The sequence below is a fragment of the Mastomys coucha genome, unplaced genomic scaffold, assembly GCF_008632895.1.
Source record: "Mastomys coucha isolate ucsf_1 unplaced genomic scaffold, UCSF_Mcou_1 pScaffold2, whole genome shotgun sequence".
Classification (NCBI taxonomy): Eukaryota; Metazoa; Chordata; class Mammalia; order Rodentia; family Muridae; genus Mastomys; species Mastomys coucha.
In genome coordinates, this window is record NW_022196902.1 from 271918 (window position 1) to 292374 (window position 20457).

Sequence of the window (20457 nt, forward strand, 5' to 3'; positions counted from 1 at the left end):
ACAATGGTTGTCTCTCAGTGGAAAGTAAAAAGACAGACAAACAGACAGAACCTATTAGTTTGTTCTCTCCATAAGGCTAAATTGTCTTAGCTGGTCTAAGGTTGGAGTTCCAAAGAAGTACGCTCTAATGCTAGTAAAGTGAGGAGGAGGTCAAACAGGCCAAGAGCAAAGCTTTTCTTTCTTGTCCTTTTTATAGGCCGCCATGAGCGGGTGCAGTCCAGATTTACTGTGGGTCTTCCCACTTTTAATGATCCAACTAACGAAAAACCCCTCACAGGTATGGCTCAGGATCTTAGTTAATTCATTTTAGTCAAATTGACACCAAGAATAGCCGTCACATGAGCAGCAGCCCTGTTACAAAGCATAAGCAGTGGTAAGCTCTGCTTCATTATTCTAATTATTGTGCTTTAATAATAGTTATAAAGTGCTACGCTCTTTTCTTTTCTTCCATTCTCTCTTTTGAGACATTTGGTGGCCCTGGCTGTTCTGGAATTTGCTGTTTGGGCTGTGATGGCCTCATACTGGATCCTCTTACCTGTGCCTGCCCAGTCCTAGGGTTAATGGATGTTCTGCCATACCCAGGCCCCGCAGGGGACTTTGTAAAGACATTAGTGGAATTGCAAATGACAGCAAATTCTTCAAGAGCCTCATTTCCTATAAAACTTTACAAAGCTGATCATATCTGAATACCATTTAAGGAATTTTAGACACTGAAGACCAGAGAAAATTATAGTTGGAAACACAGAAGTCATAAATTTTGCCCAGAGCAGCATTTACCAGGGTTCAGATGTCATCACAGAAAGGAATGGTGCGGAGCGTGCTGGTACTCGTGAGCTGATCTTGTATGTGACATATTACTACCTGGCTACTGCTTAAAACCATTCCATACCACATGTTTGGAGAGCAGTGTCCTGTTTTTGAAATGAACTTTTCCTTAAATCTGACTCTCCATATCTATGTTACTAGGAGGAGGGGAACGGAACATACCTTAAAAATATGGAAGTCACTTTAAATGTATATATGGTCCAGTAATGTTAAATACATTCAGATGTTATACCAGCACCCTGTATAACAGAGTTTGATTGTGGTTTTAAAAGTTAACTAAGCCCAATAAGGTGATGTACACCTATAATCCCAGCACTTTGGAGGCTCGGGCGGTAGGGTGGTAACCTGGAAACCACTATTCAGTACTCATGGAACCCTAGCTTAAAAATCAAAATCAGCTAATTAAGTAGTATAAAGCTATCAAAGGGCAAATTGCTAACTTTTTTTTTTTTTTGGTCAAATTTGACAGTTGTGGCTAACCTTTCAATTGCTAAACAGTTTTAGTAAGGATTATGTGGGTAGCAATTTAGCCAGGATTTGTTTTAAAAGATTTATTTTTATTTAATGTGTTTAAATGTTTTGCCTGCATGTAAGACAAGGTGCATACATTGTCCAGGGAGGTCAGAAGAAGGAACTGGAGTTACAGATGAATTTGAGCTGCTCTGTGGGTGCTGAGAATCAATCCCAGGTCCCCATGGAGGACCAGCCTGTTAGCCTATGAGGCATTTCTGCAGCCCCTCAGTCAGCAGTGTTAGTCATGCTTTCAGAATTAATTTTGCAATTGAAAACAGAAAATGAAAGAATCATTGCAGTTTTGTGAAGATGTTTGATGTAGTCTGCTAGCCATCCTTCAGAGTGGGGCCTGAGACGTAGAGAACCGTCCTACATTTAATTTTAGCAGTGGTTTATTAAAGAAACTGAGTGTTCTTCTTTGAAACCAGGTTTGGCAGGAAATAAAAGTGGAAGCTAAGCATGTTAAGGACATCATGGAAACACTTGAGAGCTTTAAACTGAGCAGTGCTTCTTTGCAAGCTGCACAGCACGAATCTCCAGCTTCTGAAGGAGAAGTCTGGTCCTTGCCTGTACCTGTTGAGAGAAGGTAAGTGGAGACTGTAAGAAATCAACCAGCCCAGGTTGCTGGCGGCCTCGCCTCGGTCCATACTGAGGAGGACTGGGTTGCCGGGGACAGGGCTGGAGGGTTTGTACTGAATGCCCTTTATGAATTGTTTAAATGTGTATCAAGTTTAGGTGGAAATTAGCCAGAACGAGGCTTTTGGTGCATAGGCTAAAAGTAGCAGACTCAGTGTTGTCTTAGGGACCGAGGTGTCTGGAAACTGACTCTTTGTAGCTGTTGGAAATCATGTACACTGTCTGCTTGGTTTTATTTGGATTTTTTTTTTTTTTTGGTTTTTCGAGACAGGGTTTCTCCGTGTAGCCCTGGCTGTCCTGGAACTCACTCTGTAGACCAGGCTGGCCTCAAACTCAGAAATCCGCCTGCCTCTGCCTCCCAAGTGCTGGGATTAAAGTCATGTGCCACCACTGCCCAGCTTTATTTGGAATTTTTACCCCCAACTTTCTACTACCAAGTGATAACAAATAGATAATCGATCAAGTGCCAGGTGGTAGTGGCACACACCTTTAATCCCAGCACTTGGGCAGAGGCAGGTGGATCTCTGTGAGTTTGAGGCCAGCCTGGTCTACAGAGTGAGTTCTAGGACAGAGACAAACCCTGTCTTTTTCTTTTTTTTTTTCTTTTTTTTTGACTTTTTGAGATATGGTTTCTCTGTGTAGCCCTGGCTATCCTGGAACTCACTCTGTAAACCAGGCTGGCCTCGAACTCAGAAATCCACCTCTTCAGCCTCCCAAGTGCTGGGATTAAAGGCGTGTGCCACCACTGCCTAGCTTCATGGCACACTTTTTAAAGTGACAAGTATGTATCTAGGTGTCTGTTCCCTGCTTCACATGACAGACTTCCTGTTTGTTTGGCTGTCTGAAAAGAACACTCTGACTTGACTCTTTGTTGATAACTGGTTTGAGACCCTTGCACTAAGGTATGATCCAGTTTAGATAGTCTGTCACTATGTCTTGTAATTTTTTTTATGGTACTTAATAAATACTGGTTCTTCATATTGAGCATCTGTAGATTTCTAAGTATTGTCTGGGCTATATAGATCATTTATTTCTCATAATAAAACTTCCAGTAAGCCATATTTTATTTTTTTATATTAAAAACAACAAAAGTTTACTGACATTAGGTAACATACCTTCTTTGTGTTGAAGTAACCCTGAGGCACTTGAGAATAGGTTATTCTGTTTTATTCTTTTGGAATTTTTGTGTGTTTTTATTCATCCCACATAAATCAAAGAGCCAATAAATATGGAGGCCTAAATTCTTCCACTAAATCAAAAGGAAACGAGTGGGTTCTGTGTGAACGGAAGGCACCTTCCAATTGTGTAATTTCCACCACCATTATTTTTACTTACCTACTTTATATGTATACATGTTTTGTCCATATGTATATGTCTACAACCTCTGTGCCTGGTGCCTGCAGAGGCTAGAAGCAGCATTGGATCCTAAAAAGTAGTCACAGACAGTTGTGAACTACTATATGGATCTTGGGAACTGAGAACCCGGGTCAATAGCAGAAGCAGCAGCTGCTCTTAATCACTAAGCCATCTCTTCAACCACAACCTTTATTTTTTCGTATTCAGATCTGGCCTCTAACTCACAGTGATCCACGTGCCTCTGTCTTTGAAATTCAGGAACTAAAGGGCAAGAACCACCCTACCCAACTTTCACCCTAGTCTTTTAGAATGGGGAAATTATTAAAGCCTTTAGTTAAACCATGAGCGTTTGCACTCTGTTCTGGTGGCTGTGATAGAACACTAGGCTCTGATACTCGCTCTTTACCACTTTCCAGCACTCAGATGTAGCTTGTACAGTGATGTCCTGAGTAGAAGTCACTTTCACTTTGCCCTAGTTGCTTGTAAATATGGCAGTACTGTGTCCCTGGCCGTAGAGGCTATGCCAGGTTTATATTTCAGACTTTGGGGTGCAGAGTCCTCAAGTTTGTTATACCATTGTGTTCTCTGTATGCCTGGCTTCTTCAGGAGTTATGACCTTAATTACCTTGTGTTATCTAGACCCTCACCAGGACCTAGGAAACGCCAGTCGTCTCAGCACAATGACCCCAGGCCACACAGTAGCCGGCCAGGCCCCGTCATCAGAGCTCATCGGCCGTCTTCACAGAATCTTCACAATGACAGAGGGAAAGCTGTTCGTAGTCGTGAAAAGAAAGAACAGAATAAGGGAAGAGAGGAAAAGGTAATGTCAAAATGAAGGCTGGACCTGAAGAGGTGGCTCAGTGGTTAAAGTGCACTTGCTGCTCTTCCCAAGTTAGATTCCAGCACCTTCGTGGGTCAGCTCACAACTTCCTGTACCTCCAATTCTGGGAACCCCATCCTTCTTCTGGTGTTTGTAGGCAACTGCACACATGTGGCATACATAGACACACACATACACACATGCACATGCATGCACGCACACCAACAATAAATGAGAACAAAATTGTCCTTGAGATTTATTTTATGTACATGGATGTTTTGTCTGCACTTGCATCCCAGAAGAGGGCATTGAACTACACAGGACTACAGTCATAGACAGCTGTGAGCACCATGCGGCTGCTGGGAACTGAACTCTGGACCTCTGGAAGAGCTGCCAGTGCTCTTAACCACTGAGCCACCTCTCCAGGTCCCTCAAAATGTTTTTAAGTGAATCATTTTGTTAACCTTAGAAATCAAGATTTGAAAGACTGGGTGCCGCTTGTTTCAGTCACTAGTGCCATATCTGCCATAGAATCTGTACATGTAGGGTTTCCATTCACCAATCGGGAAGCATTTGGTTGCCATTGGGTTCTATGGTGGGGCAAGGGGAATTTTTTTTAAAACTTTTGAAGCCAGGCATAGTGGTATATGCCTTTAATCCTAGCATGAGGGAGGCGGAGGCTGGCCGGTTTTTCTGAGTTTAGGCCAGACTGGTCCACGTAGTGAGTTCCCGGCCAGCCAAGACTACATAGAGAGTCCCTGTCTCATCCCTCTCTCCCCAGATTGTGTGTGTGTATACATATACATGTGCCGTGGCACATGTGTGAAGGTCAGAGTCAGTCTTCTCCTCCTTCCATACAAATCCTGGGAATGAGGCTGCAGTTGTCAAGTGTGAAAGCCTTCACCTGCTGAGACATTTCCTGTCCAGCTAGGGAGTTTTGGATTTTCTCCTTGGTTTCTTCAGTGACCCACGGATCAGGAGGGTGTTGCTTGATTTCCATCTGTAGTGGTTTCTCTCACTACTGGCCTTCTCTTATTCCATTGTGGTCTGTTAGGATATAAGAAATTGTACCCGTGTGGTTGAAGGCTCCATAGTCTGCTTAGTAGAGTGCTTCTGCACCCGTGTGTATGGAGTTATTAGTGGCTTTTTGTTAAGCCCATTTGGTCAGTGTAGTTTAACTGTGAAGATTTTACTGATGGTGGTAGTGATTTTGTTTTTGAGATAAGGGCTCAGGTAGTGGAGGCTGGCTTTGAACTCTTGACCCTCCTGCCTCCACCTCCCAAGCGGAAGTGCTAGGGCTATAGATGTTCACTAGCACACCCAGCTAAATGTGAAGTGTTTCTTTGTTTGGACCTGTGAGATGGTTCAGCAGATGAAGACAGTTTGTCAGCCTGAGCTTGGTCCCAGAACCTGTGTGGAGGTGGAGGAAAAGAACTCACTTCACAGAGCTGTTCTGTGGTCTTCGCATGTACATCATGGCATAGCATAAGTGTGCATATATCACACATGCAATCATAGGGTTTTTTTAAGGTTTCTTTATTATTTTTGTCACAGCTGTGTTGCTGAGAATGAAGTATGGAAATCACTTGCTGTCGCATCTAGTCCTGTATTTTCAGTCGTGTTTGTCTTATGAAGTCGATATGCCAGGGTTTGATTATATACATCTCTAGTTCTTTCTTTGGATGGATTTCCAGTATATCAATAACTAATGACCATTCTTTCTCCAACTTCTGCTTTCCTAAGGACAACAATTCTCCCACTGTGTGTTTCCTGCTTCCACTCTTGCTGCATACTCTTCTGTCCTTTGCCCTTCCACGTGTGTGTCTTTACTGGTGATTCATATCTCCTGTAGGCAAGTAGTTGGATCTTGTGTTCTGATCCAGTCATCTAGTCTGCATATGTTTCTTTGAGGCAGGGTTTCTCTGTGTAGCCCTGGCTGTCCTAGAACTCACTCTGTAGACCAGGCTGGCCTCGCACTCTCAGATCAACCTTCTTCTCCCTCCCAAGTGCAGGTATTAAAGGTGTGCCCCCACTGCCCGGCTAGTCTGCACCTTTTAACTAGAGCTGGGACCTTTAACTTCTAGATGAATTGTTTCAAGATCCTGGTTGATTGCTGCCGTTGTCTTGATCACTCTCCTGGCTTATTTAGTTCCTGCCCTAGAATCGTAGGCTTTGCTGAAGTACAGAATTGGACTTCATGCCACTACTTTCCTTGTTGCTGTAGCAATAGCAACTTAATGGATGAAAGAAATAGACTTTGACTTGCAGTTTGAGGAGTCCTTCACATCAGGGAAGGCATCATGGTGAGGGGTGAGGCTGCTGCTTACAGTGTGTCAGTCAGAAGCAGAGAGGGACAAGTGCCAGTACCCAGGTCCCTTCTCCTTTTTACCCAGGCTGGGACCCTAGCCCACATTTAGGGTGGGCCTTCCCACTTCATTAACCTAGTCTGGAAAAGTCCAGACAGGCATGCCCTGAAACTGGTTTCTGTGGTGACTCTGAATCTCATTGAGTTGATTATGGAGGATGACCACACAGATATATTTGATCTCTTCTTGCTCTTGTGTGTGTGTTTTTTTTTTAGTCATGTAATCTAGAAACTTTCCATGATAATTTATGCAAATCGCACTTGACAATTCACTACAACAATGGAAAGTTGGCCCCCTTTTGATTTGCACAGTCCTTGAGCCCCAAACTGAAGTTGAAGTCACCAGTAAAATGATCTGGATCAAAAGTTTGCAGCTGGGGCTGGTGAGATGGCTCAGTGGGTAAGAGCACTGACTGCTCTCCCAAAGGTCCTAAGTTCAAATCCCAGCTGTATAGCTACAGTGTGTAGTCATATTCATAAAATAAATAAATAAATCTTTAAAAAAAAAAAGAGCCGGGCGGTGGTGGCGCACGACTTTAATCCCAACACTTGGGAGGCAGAGACAGGAGGATTTCTGAGTTCGAGGCCACCCTGGTCTACAGAGTGAGTTCCAGGACAGCCAGAGCTACACAGAGAAACCCTGTCTCAAAAAACCAAAAAAAAAAAACAAAAAGGAACAAAAAAAAAAAAAGTTTGCAGCTGTGCTCAACCAGCTGGCTCCACCCTCAGGGTGTGACCCAACCCAGGACACTGCCTTGTCCTGTTCCTTTGTGGGGCTCTCACCCTCAGGCAGGTACTCAGATAGCTCTGTGTGCTCTTCGACATCCACAGGGCATCCTGAAAAGGGACCAGCATCTCTTCACCACTTTCACTTCTCACAACTTGCTGAGCTTTCATGACCTTGGTTGATGGGATGCTGACGCCAAAGCCTCAAATCTGAACGGGTTTGCAGCACACATCTGTGAACAGCCATTTGAAAAGGGAAGCTAGTAATAACACCTTTGATTTTTAACAAAGCTTCCTCACATAGATTTCACCGAGACGTATCATCGAGACCATCTATGTGCAAAACTACTGTTTTGGCACATTTGTTTGTAGTTCCCAAAAAAACCTGAGCTTTCCTTCTACATGAATTCATTTCATTAAAACTATCACCACCAGCCATATTGGAAGACTGAAGAATGTCATAGATTTCTGAGGCCAGAAGTTTTGTTTCTCCTGGAGTTGTAGTCATCTGGATGACGTTCTGCAAACTCAGCACCATCCCCAGTTCTCCCTTCAGCTTTTCTCTGTTCGCACGCCATTCAGCCAAGTATTGGAGCACAAACAAAGCTGAGTTAACGACAGGGGGAGTTGGATGGTCCATGAATAAAATAAGGCCAGGCAAACATCCCTGATCCTGGACGATGGCTCTTCTGTTTAATGGATCTGCTGCTAAATCCTGTAGCTGGTTAACTACTGATAAAGCATCAGGCTCTTCATTCATAGTAGAAGAGGATGAATTCATCTTCTATGACATGCACATGAATAAAAGCTTCTTAAGTTCCTCCAGAGGGCTGGGCGTCCGGATCCTGCCGCAGCATCAGAACGCTCTCCACCACGGCAGGTGACGGGCAGCAGAGACCCTGAGCCGCGGCCTGACTCACAGAACCAAAGGCTCTTCTTGCTCTTGTTAATCCGTTCCTTTTTCTCTCTTTCATGTGATCCACTTGAGCTTGTCCTCCTTCTGTATATAAGATTCTTTTTATTATTTTATATAATGCTGACCTCATGGTAATGAATTGTTTTAGTTCATACTTATGGAAAGTCTCTATTTTTCCACAGGATTTTAAATCTCTCTTTGCTGGATATAGTAATCGTGGTTTAGGAATTGCTCTCTGCACTTGGAGTGTATCTAGTGTTTTCCTATAGTGTTTCTGATGAGAGGTCTGATATGTTTGCCTTTGTAGGCACCTCTCTCCCTCAGGTTTAATATTGTGTGTAACTTTATAATTTTTTTCAAAGTCTACTTTTAGTTATGGTTCTTAAATACCGTAACCCCCCTTTTAGCCCACCAGAGGCAGTGAGAAAGAAAGGATGCGGGGTGGGGTGATGTATCTGTTTAGAAAGGTTCTTTGGAGCAACTCCTGTCTGTGTTGTCAGGAAATTGGCAGTTCACCAGTCAGCAGTGGCAGCTCAGTCCACTGGCAAACACTTCATGGATACACCAGCAGCCCAGTTCAGTGGAGTTGGGATAGCAAACACCAGTCGGCATTGGTGGAACTACCTAACAGCCAGGCCTCAGCCTCAGCTAGAGTCAGCAGGAGGGACCTAGAGGGACGCCAGAAGTTCGTGACTGTGCCTCTCTCAGGAAAGTGAAGGTCAGTGAAGACTGGAGACCCACAACCAGCTAGCTCTGTAGGCAAGCTACTCCTTCATCACTATCTGCAGTCCCTTTATACTCTCTCCAAGTATCACATGTCCTTCACAGGTCTTGCCTCAGTACATGTGCCTATTTCCGTTGACATCACTCTGCCAATCAGCCCAAGTCCACAGAATCAGCAAAAAAGCCAAGACACAACACCAGACTGTTTGGTGCAGTTCTCTATGGAGTCCCGACAAATGCAGCTCAACTGTGCATGGAAGGCGGACCAATACATGCATGTTGTTAGCAAAGAATCCTTCATCACTTGTCCTTTCACGTGCTTGCTTTAGCAGAAGATCCTCTCTCCTGTGTCTGCTTCAGTGAATGTTCCTTCACTTGTTTGCCCCAACAAAACCCCACCCAACTGACTTTCCAAAGAACCCTTAAGTTTCCACTTCAGTTGTGTCTTTGTGCCATAAATTTAAATATTTGATTAGATACTACATGATAATTTGTCTTGTAAACAGTCTTCCTGTCATGTCTGTATGGGGTTCTAAATGCCTCTTGTATGTCCATGTCTTTCACTAGTTTTGAGAATTTTTTGGTATAGTTTCATTGAAGTTGTTTTTCCATGCCTTTAAATTTTGTTGTGAATGAGACTTAGCCATTAGTGGACAAGCCATCTAACTTGTCCAGCCAGATAATTTTAGACTTTAGCTTATTCTCTGCCATGGAGTTTTACCTTTAGTTTTTGGCATGTCCTAGAGTTCTTGAAACTTGTGATTATTATGCTTATTTTTTGTGTGGTAGTTGTTTGAATATAGTACCTGATTTTTTCTTCTACCTTGATATTCTTATGGTTGTTCTAACCTATTGGTGATGCTTTTCTTTCTTTCTTTTTTCTTTTTTTTTTTTTTTTTTTTTTTTTTTTTTGGTCTTTTTGAGACAGGGTTTCTCTTTGTAGCCCTGGCTGTCCTGGAACTCACTCTGTAGACCAGGCTGGCCTCGAACTCAGAAATCCACCTGCCTCTACCTCTGCCTCCCAAATGCTGGGATTAAAGGCGTGCGCCATCACCGCCCGGCTTAGTGATGCTTTTCAGTGAGTGTTGTTATTTTTAATGGATGACTCTCATTTCTAACGTTTATTTTCAGAATCTCAATTTCTAGGTTGAACTTTCCTGGTTGAATTTTTCATTATGTTGTTGACTTCCTGATTTAGGTCCTGGGTTGATTATCTTACTTCATTTGTCACTTGTTTGAGCCCCTTTTGAAGTTATAATCTTTTAAAGTAGGGCATGCTTTGAGGTTTTTTGTTTTTTTTACATTTGTGTATCTATGCACGAGTCTGCAAAGTTATTAATAGTTATTTTATGACCTCTGTACTGTACTCAAAGTCAGGTATCCCTTGATTTTTCCTAGTTACAGTTATAAACAGCAGACTGTTGTACTTTTTGCTTTTGCTGTCAAATGTAATTTAGAAAATTTAGGAGGAAATAAACCCTGGCAGACTTATATAGTCCCATGGATTATTTACTAACTTCCTAGTGTTTCCTAGTTGAGAAAGTTCTATTAGTGTTAGTTTTTTCTTATCTGAGGTCTTTTTTTTTTTTTTTTTTGGAGTGGGGTTGGTTTTAGTTTGGTTTGAATTTATGGGATTCTTTCCCTGTACTCTTGTCTCTGATTCCCAAATGCTGGGATTTTTAGTTTTCGGCACGTGTGCCCATGCCTGTCTCTGTAAGAATGCCATGCTATCTTCATCTTTTCTGGAGGATATTATGCTGAAAGGATCCTGGATTCTCTTTGTAACCTTGGAAAAAATACTGTATCACTTCCTTCTGGACTCTCTGGTTTCTTTGGAGAAGTCTACTTTGATTAGGATTGGTTCTCCTTGGCCAGGTGTGGTCATTATATATATCAGCACTTTGGGAAGCAAGAAGATCAGAAATTTGATTCATGTTGGGTTCACATAAGGAGACCATTCAGTAAGCAAAATCACTTTGGTCTGATCATTGTTTTTGACTTACAGAATCAAAATACAAATTTTTGGTCAATTAAAACCTCTTCTGTTTTGTTTTGTTTTGTTTTTAATCTCCTTGTATAGAACAAATCACCTGCTGCAGTTACAGAACCAGAGGCAAAGAAGTTTGATGGCACGGGGTACGACAAGGACTTAGTAGAAGCTTTGGAAAGAGATATAATTTCTCAGAATCCCAATGTTCGGTGGTAAGTCATATCACATGGCAACTGCGCTGATGGTTGTGGAAATGGAGAAGATGACGTTGAGGCCGAGGCTGGAGGATGTGCAGTGTGAGGCACGCATACAGTGAAGCTGATGCCCATGAGCTCTGTCAGTCTGTTGCCTTGAGGGTCTTACCTTTGTTTGTTTTGAGGCAGGGTTCCCTGTAGACTGGGCTGGCTTCACAATGGCTATGTAGCCAGTATGGCATTGAACGTCAGTCCTCCTTGAGTGCGGAGGTAACAGACGGACATCACATGCCCAACTTATGTGGAGATGGCCAGGACTCGAGGACAAAAGAACTGACTCTGTTACCCAGACTTCAGTGCACATTGTTTTTAAACTTTATTTGTGTTTGGCACTCTTCAGTTTATTATTTTATGTGTATGGGTGTTTGCTTGCATGTATGTCATTGCATCACATGTGTATGTGCCTTTGGAGGAAGGAAGAAGGCATCATATTCCCTGGAACTAGTTATAAATGCCTATGAGCGACATTGTGGGTGCTGGGAATGAAACCTGGCACTCTGCAAGAGCAGCCAGTGCTCTTAATTGCTGAGCCATTTCGCCAACCTCTATTTTGTTTTTGTTGTTTGTTTGTATGTGTTTGTATTATATTAGGTATTGAACACAGAGTCTCATACATGTGAGGCAAGTTCTCTGCTAACTGAATATCACTAGTTCCTTGAGATTCTTTTAAATTAATGTCATATACAAAGTAGGACAAAGATAGTACAAATTTCATCTTCTGGATCCCCTGCTAATGTTGAAAAGGTTGAGGTTTTTATTGTTTGTTTCAAACTTTTGTTGTGTGTATGTATGATGTGGCAGAGCATGCGCTGTGACACATATTGGAGATCAGAGGGTAACTTTGTGGATTCTGGTCTCTCTCACATTTCTGTGGCTTCTGAGGGCCACATCCTCAGGCTTATACAGTAACCACTTGTACATACTGAGCCATCTCACCAACCGTACGTGGAGATTTTTTAATGCATGCATCTTGTGTATAGCTTGTGGTAGATCTTGCTTTGATTTGCAATTAGTGCTAGATTCTCAACTTTATGTCTAATAAAATATCTAAGCCTTTTTACAGTGTAGGAAAAAGGCTTTACTTTTCCACAAGTTAGTTATATTATTAGTTACTTTCTATTTCTATTAAAATATAGATGATAAATAGGTGTCTTTATAATATGTAAATATTTCTAGTAATTGACATAAGTAAAATCTGTTTTCATAATAAAATTCCTACATACCCTAGTAGGCCCAGTAGATATTCTAGTGTCTAGGGAGAACTTTATAATGATGTCGACGACTTTTTTCACTTTGGCTTCTGCCTCTTGAAGTTGGAAGCATAGCAGGTGTCTGCTGTGTACTCTGTTTATTATTTTTTTAATGGCCATTCTTCTAAGCCATTATGAGATATAAAGTAAGATGCTTGGGGCTGTAGAGATGGCTCAGTAGTTAAGAGCTCTAACTACTCGTCCAGAAGACCCAGGTTCAAATCCCAGTTCACAATTGTCTGTAACTACAAGCTCTGACACCCTCACATACACATGCATGCAGAGAGAACACCAAAGCACATAAAATAAAAATAATTCTTTTTTTTTTAAATGCCATCTATGCAATCTGTGACTCAGTATCCCTAATCTGAAAATCAAATATGAAGAAATGCATTGGTTTTCAAGACAGGGTTTCTCTGTATAGTCTTGGCTGTTCTGAAACTCGCTTTGTAAGCCGGGCTGGCCTAGAACTCAAGAGGCTGGCGTGCCTCCGCCCCCTTGGTGCTGGGATTGAGGCTGTGGCCTGCCGCTGCCTGGGGACTGGATGTTTCTCAAGCATAGAGTTAAACTACTTCGCTCCGTGGGAGAGGCTTCCTTCCTCCTAGGTGATTGCTTACATCATTCTTTCTCCAACCTAGGGCCTTGAGACACATTTGTTTTTAAGGATTTATTTATTTTTATATATGAATACATTGTAGCTGTCTTCAGACACCCCAGAAGAGGGCGTCAGATCCCATTACAGATGGTTATGAGCCACCATGTGGTTGCTGAGAATTGAACTCAGGACCTCTGGAAGAGCAGTCAGTGCTCTTAACCACTGAGTCATCTCTCCAGCCCCTGAGCCCATTTTTTTTTTTAAGTGAAGCCATTATTTTTAGAAAGTTTGGAGAATTTTAGATGAAATTAGTAATAATGGGTTTTGGATTAGAGAATGCTCAACAAGTGAAGTGTATGCAAACATTCCCAACCTGGAAACATGGTCCCAAGCTTTGTAGTTAAGAAGGTACTCAAACCTTGACTTAGGTCATACCACATCACAAATTTTACACTAGCCTGACAACATAGAGAGTGAAGGAAGGAGACCAGTTATCATAAGACAAACTGAAAACCGTTTTTGCCAAGAACTAGAGACAAAGGTATATTCTGTGTACACCGGTTGCTTGTGGTAAGAATGTATTCTCCAGGGCCCAAGAAAGGATTGAACATTTTGTCTGTGGCATAAAAACCTGTGCTGGTGATGATATGGGGTTGAGTATATGATCTAGGGGCTGGCTGATAAAGTATCTTTTCTTTCAGGTATGATATTGCTGATTTAGTAGAAGCCAAAAAGCTGCTTCAGGAAGCCGTGGTGTTACCAATGTGGATGCCAGAATTCTTTAAGGGCATTAGGAGACCGTGGAAAGTAAGTTTACACCCTTACAGCAGAGTAAATAGCAGCGCTGCTATATACTTACCTATACGGAGAAAGTGGGATAAGAAAGTTCTAAACCAGGTGTAGTAGCTCAAGCCTGTAATCCCAGTACTCAGGAAGCAGAGGCAGGAGGATCACCTTGGCTTTGAGGTAAGCCTTGGCTACGTAGTAAGTTCCAGGACAGACTGGACTAGCATAAGACCCTGTCTCAAAAAAGCTTTTAAAAGAAAGAATTTATGTTATATTATTTAGAATGTTTTGATCAAAAACTAATGCAGGGTTCCCAGTGTTCAGGGTCATTCTTAGAATGACCTTCTGAACGGATGACCCAGGTGGCTAGTGCATCTCATTTGTCTTATTGCATAATTTGTCATGGTAGATTTGGAATTCTTTTGACAAATTCAGCAATATTTTTATCTCATAATGGATAGTTTTGAAGATCCTGGGGTGATATGAAAAGGAGCTATTTAAGACAATCTGGGTTAAGAGTAAACATCTGCCTCTTTAAAATACCAATTACAAATAGTTAATCTTTTCATAATGATTAATAAATTAACAATTATCAGTTTTCCTATTTTTTAATTGAGTTCCAAATGTGATTATCTTCCTTTTGTGTAATAGAAAATTTATAGCCGGGCGGTGGTGGCACATGCCTTTAATCCCAGCACTTGGGAGTCAGAGGCAAGCGGATTTCTTGAGTTTGAGACCAGCCTGGTCTACAAAGTGAGCTCCAGGACAGCCAGGGCTATACAAAGAAACCCTGTCTCGAAAAACCAAAAAGAAAAAAGAAAAAATAAAAAAATAAAAGTTATTTGTGTCAGTAGTGATGGCATAGACCCAACAGTTGAGAGGCAGAGATAGGTGGAGCTCTGTGAGTTTGAGGCCAACCTGGTCTACATATGAATTCCAGGACAGCTGGGGCTAAATTAGTGAGGCCTTATTTAAAATAAACAAAGAAACAAACAAACTTGGTTGTGAAATATTTGTTTTACTCCTTGCCCTTTGTCACGGTGTATATAAATGTAGAGAAGTTTGGTACTTAGTGTTATTACTGGGGCAAGCTACTTTACAAGGTCGTCTCCACTGATAGCCCCACTCCTCCAGAGAACGGAGAAGGACGGTCTTTAGAGCTCAGGAGGCCAAAGGCCACATCTGTGTTTATCATCCTCAAAACACAAAAAACAAAAAAGGCAAGGAAATAGCAGTGGCAGATGGAGTCTTCGTTTACACTGTTCTATTCCCTACAGGGTGTGCTGATGGTTGGCCCACCTGGCACTGGAAAGACCCTTCTTGCTAAAGCAGTTGCCACAGAATGCAAGACAACATTCTTCAATGTCTCTTCATCAACTCTGACTTCCAAATACAGAGGAGAGTCTGAGAAGCTTGTCCGTCTTCTGTTTGAAATGGTAATGTTTGAAACAGCTCTAATAGAGATTCTTTACCTCCGTCTGAGTTTCTCCATTACATAGGTAGGGTGACACTCTGCCTAGGACCTGATTCCATGCCTTTATGATCATGAGTAACTTGGGCTTCTATTTGTCTCCTTTCCTCCAGAGGTGGAGCCACACCTGCTATTTTCTGAGCATTACTAGTGTGCTGTAAGAGTCTAAAGTAATTATGGCTAATTGGTTTGTTTAAAATTTGATTGTTGTGTGTATACACATATATATGATGGGGCGGAGACATATGCATATCACCACACTGAAATAGGCATGAGAGGACAACTTTGTGGTGTGGTGCTCTCCTTCCACCCTTACGTGGATTCCAGGGCTCACACTTGGGCAACAAGTACATCTGTCTGCATGAGCCATCTTGCCAGCTCTATAATTATGTTTGTTGAACAGCACCCTGCTTGTGACATGGTAAGTGCTGTGTTTTAACAAGCTAAAGAGGAGGATCTTACGTAGCTTTGGAACTTTGATCACCTCCAGCTATGCCAAGATGAATTTTATCTTAATTGTGTGCCTTTGTCTGTGTGAGGGTATATGCATGAGTGCAGAAGCCTGTGGAGACCTGAAGAGGCTGCTCAGTCTCCTGTAGCTCAAGTCACAAGTCAAGTCCTGTAGCTCACAGGTGTTTGTGAGCAGCCGGAACTAAACTGCAGTTGTCTGCAAGAGCAGTGACAGCTCTTAACCACTGAGCCGACCAACTCTCCAGCTTCTACCTTGAGTGTGGTGACCTTGAGCGTGATGACCCAGTGTTTGAGTTATTTTTTCAGTTCTTATTTTGAGTTTCTCTCTCTTTTTCTTCTATACTTCACTCATTTTGCAGAGTATTTATTAAGATTGCTTAATATATAATTTATCATTTGTCATTTTGGAAGTCATTTATTATAGAGATAATTTGTGTGTCTAGTGACAAACAGTAGCCACAGTGATCATTCTGGATCTTCACATTGGATAAATTCCATTTTTTTTCTTGAGATACAGGCTGTCTTCTGTATTTCTGAGGTAATATTTTTATTATTATTATTTCTGCAGCGTCTGGTGACCTGTGATGCATCAGCAAATCTAGGTATATGCTTAGCTTTAGAACTCTTGAGAAGCCAGACTTGTGGAGTACACCTTTGATCCTAGCACTTGAGAGGCAGAGGCAGATATGATCTCTGTGAGTTTGAGGCCAAGCTGGTCTACATAGGGAATTGCAGAACAACCAAAGTAACCTAGTGAGATCCTGTCACAAAACTAACTATCAATCAATCAATCAATCAATCAGTACAAAAGGAAAAATACTTTAACACTCAGATAAATAAGTATGTAGTAAAATATAAAAGTCAGTGAGGTCACAAAAGTGTGAGCAGGCAGCTCTGCTGATCTAGGAGCTTCTGAGGCACCAAGTTTAGCCTGAGGCTCTGTCAGGGAACACTGTTGATGGAGCAGACAGCTTCACTACCCAGAGGACTGTGCTGCTGACTGCCGTCCTGCTGCCCACCGTGCCCTCTGGGAAGGGGTAACGAGTTTCTCTTCCTCAGTTTCACCTCACAAATGTTAGTACCAGTAGGAACAATATAATTCTACAAGTTCCGATACTATTTGGACTGAACTCGCCTACCTTTTAAAGACTTTGTTAAGCTTCATTGATGACTGAAGTCTTGCCTCTAAGAAGTAGTGCAACTGATTCCATGTTAGGATGGCATGAAACTCTAACATAGTGATGGAGATAGGACCCCTCTCCCCTCTCTCTTTCCCCTAACCCCTCTCTGTCATATGGATGTTTAGTGCTGACATTGGGGTTGGATAACCTACCTATTGGGGGCTTGTCCTTGGAGAAGACGGATTATCCCCCTCTCTGCAGCCTTTAGTTGCCTGTAGCCCCCTTAATTTCAGGTTGATGCCTTAGGCCATTCCTCCATCCACACCGGCATGGTAACTGATGTCATTGTGCAGGTCTTGTGTAGGTAGCCATATTGTCAGGATTTCCTAGGTGCAGCTTCCCTGTCGTGTCTAGGAGGCACTGTCTCCCTGGTCCTTTTGCTCTTACAATCTTTCTGCCTCCTCCGTGCTATCCCTTGAGCTTTAGGCGTCAGGTTGTTGTTAGATGTATCAGCTGGGTTGGACTGTTGATTGCCTCTCTCACTGTCAGCTCACCTTGCACCTTCAGATATTGTGAGAGCCAGTGCTGGGGAGGAGGAAGACATGAATACTTATTTCTAGTGGAAAAGTCTGAGGTGATCCTGCTGATGCCATCCCAGATCTACACTTTCCAAGCTCAGAAAATACAAATAAAGAAGTGAACAATCAATGAAACTAAAATATTCAGATTATCTCTTTTCTGGAAAGCTTCCTGTTTTTGTTTTTATTTCTGCTTCCCATTGAACTTAGACAACTCATAAGCCAGGGGGCAATTTTTAACAGGCTCCTAATGGCTTGTTAGTAGTCTGTAGCACAATAGGAAACTAATGGAGAATCTCTGATAATTTTGAAAAACTGATTTTCCCAGTGTTTGAGAGAAGAAAATTGAACTGCCAATATCTCAAAAGAATTAAGCTTACATTGTGTAGGTTCAGATTTCTTACCAGTGACTTTCCTAGCCATTCCCTCCAGCAGATTCTTCCCTTTCTGAGCCTCCATTCCTTTATTCAGAAGGCATTAATATTTTGTATTTTAAATTTAATTTAATATTAATATATTATGTAATTTACAAGCTGGGGAGATGGCTTAACTGGGAAAATGCAACCCAGAGACCTGAGATCCATCCCTAGCACTCATGTAAAATACTGGTTGTACTAGTTTGTATTTGTAATTCCAGAGCTGGGGAGGCAAAGACAGCAGATTCATGGGGCACTGCTGACAAGCCAGCCTAATTGCATTGTTGAGTCCCAGGCCCGTGAGAGACATTATCTCAAAATTCAAGGTACATAGCACCAGAGGTAAGACACCTGAGGTTGACCTCTGGCCTCCACATGCATGTCATGCCTTTGCACACAGAAGCGCGCTCACGCGTGCGCGCGCGCGCGCACACACACACACACACACACAGAAATGTCAGAAAGTAAACTGATACAAGTAAATTGTTTAATACAAATCCTGACTCATTGGTGCTTGATTGCTACCTGTCACTGTTGAAGAAGTCCTCCCTGTTGCGGGAATATTTAAAAAATGAATCCACCCTGCAAACTCCATTTCCCTCTGGACCACGTTCTTGAGCTGGTGCCGTCAGGGCATCACCATGTCCCTGAGGGTTCTTGTTATTTTCTCTCAGCTATTTGTAAACATCTTGCTCACATGCAACTCCTTACACACCCTCACAATCATCCATCCAGATAGCACCAGGGACCCGGTAAGTAAAACTCTTAAGGCCTTAATATCCAGTCAGATTTATATAATAACAAGATCACAATTTACAAGATGGCAATACAATATTCTCGGAACCAAATAATAAAGACAATATTCTAACCTAATCAATCTATTTTGTAAAAACCTTTACTTGGTTGTATAACCACTTGGGATCTAACTCTTCATCATCCTCTGACTCCATGATGATCTCTCCTGCTCCTGACCTTTCTCCTCCTCCAACTTTAGCTCCACCTCTCTATTCCTGTCCAATCACAGGCCTATCACTGCCCTAATGTGATTGGACAGAGAAAATGCTGCAGCACCTCCCCCAACTTGGTCAGGGTCTCTCTGTGTAGCCCTGGTTGTCCTGGAACTCATTCTGTAGACCAGGCTGGCCTTGAACTCATAATTCTGCCTCTCAAGCATTGGGATTCAAGTCATTGCCCAGCCATTTCCTGTGTTTTCAAGTGTAGATTTTTATATTGCTGTGAGCTAATCTCTTCTGTGGAGAGGCTTCCTGCTAAGTGGTGGCTTGTGTCATTCTTTTCTCCAAGCCTGGAGCCTCGAGCTTGCTCTCTATTTAGAGCCCTGCTTGTCATACTGTAGTTTACTGTATCAGTATCAAAAAAGCCTTTCTTTCCTGGCTTTCCTGGAGCTGTGCGAGAACCCTAACCCATCCTTAAAGAGATCCCTTTGCATCTCTCAGAGTGTGCAGCTTGAGCACAGATGAGCACTGGCCAGGTTACAGGCCAGTGCCTAGAGTTTGGTGTTCCTGCCATTGTGATCCAGTCAGGGCCCACTGCAGAATGGACTCCTTTCTCAGAGACCTAAATCTCTGCTCCTGGTAACTTGAGATGATGCCTTTCTTTCACTTTGTATTTTGAGATAGGGTCTTGGCTGTATAGTCCTGGCCAGCTTAAAATTCATAGCAGTCCTCCTGCCTAAGTGCTGAGATTATAGGCATGTGCCACTATGCCAGATGGCATACTTCTTTTCACGTGTTCTCATTTTCCCAGAATCTCTCAAAGTGGATGTTCTACCCTATGTTCTAATTAATTGATTTAGTTTTTTGAGATAGGGCTCCATGTATAACCACTGAGCCATCTCTCCAGTCCCCCCTTTCTCTCTTAAAAAAAAAAAAAAAGAACGAGGGGCTGGAGAGTTGGCTCAGCAGTTTAAGAGCACCAGCTACTCTTCCAGAGGACCTGGGCTCAATTCCTAGCACCTACATGGTGGCTCATAACTGTCTGTAATTCCAGTTCCAGGGGATCAGACACTCTCTCATAGACATATATAGGCAAATCATTAATGAGTGTAAAAATAAAGCTTTATTAAAAATAGAAGAAGAGATCTACTTAAAACATATAGTCTTGTGTGGCCCAGCTGCTCCTGAGTATAGAGTAAGATTTTCTGGCTGCTTCCACTTCCTTGTTGTAGGAGTTTGTCTAGAAGCCAAAGTTTGTATTTTTATTTTTAGTATTTTGCCTGCAACTGTGTGTGTGCACTGATGTGCATATCGGGTGCCCAAGGAGGCAGGAGGAGGACTTCAGCTCCCTGGAACTGGAGCTGGACATGGTTGTGAGTTGCTTTGGGGTGCTGAGACAGCACCAGTGGTTTTTAAAAAAGATTTATTTATTTTATGAGCACCAGTGGTTTTTTGTTTTTTTTTTTTGTTTTTGTTTTAAAGATTTGTTTATTATATGTAAGTGGTAAGTACACTGTAGCTGTCTTCAGGCTCACCAGAAGAGGTCATCAGATCTCATTACATATGGTTGTGAGCTACCATGTGGTTGCTAGGATTTGAACTCAGGACTTTCAGAAGAGCAGTCAGTGCTCCTAACCGCTGAGCCATCTCTCCAGCCTGAAGATTTTTTTTTTTTTTTTTTTTTTTTTTTTT

General features: G+C 42.2%; 1 protein-coding gene and 1 pseudogene across 3 annotated transcripts in view; one reads left to right on the plus strand and one right to left on the minus strand.

The window, feature by feature from the left end:
* Katna1 (katanin catalytic subunit A1) overlaps positions 1-20457 on the plus strand; it is a 38283-nt gene that overhangs the window by 11664 nt on the left and 6162 nt on the right. For 2 of the 3 annotated variants that reach the window (XM_031380338.1, XM_031380337.1), the window contains 6 exons: positions 197-277; positions 1767-1924; positions 3970-4150; positions 10961-11082; positions 13671-13776; positions 15033-15191. In XM_031380338.1, the coding sequence (XP_031236198.1) occupies positions 197-277; positions 1767-1924; positions 3970-4150; positions 10961-11082; positions 13671-13776; positions 15033-15191 (807 nt within the window). The remainder of the gene's footprint in view (positions 1-196; positions 278-1766; positions 1925-3969; positions 4151-10960; positions 11083-13670; positions 13777-15032; positions 15192-20457) is intronic. The other variant, XM_031380339.1, reaches the window with a different exon arrangement.
* On the minus strand, positions 6855-8022 carry LOC116097739 (annotated as a pseudogene).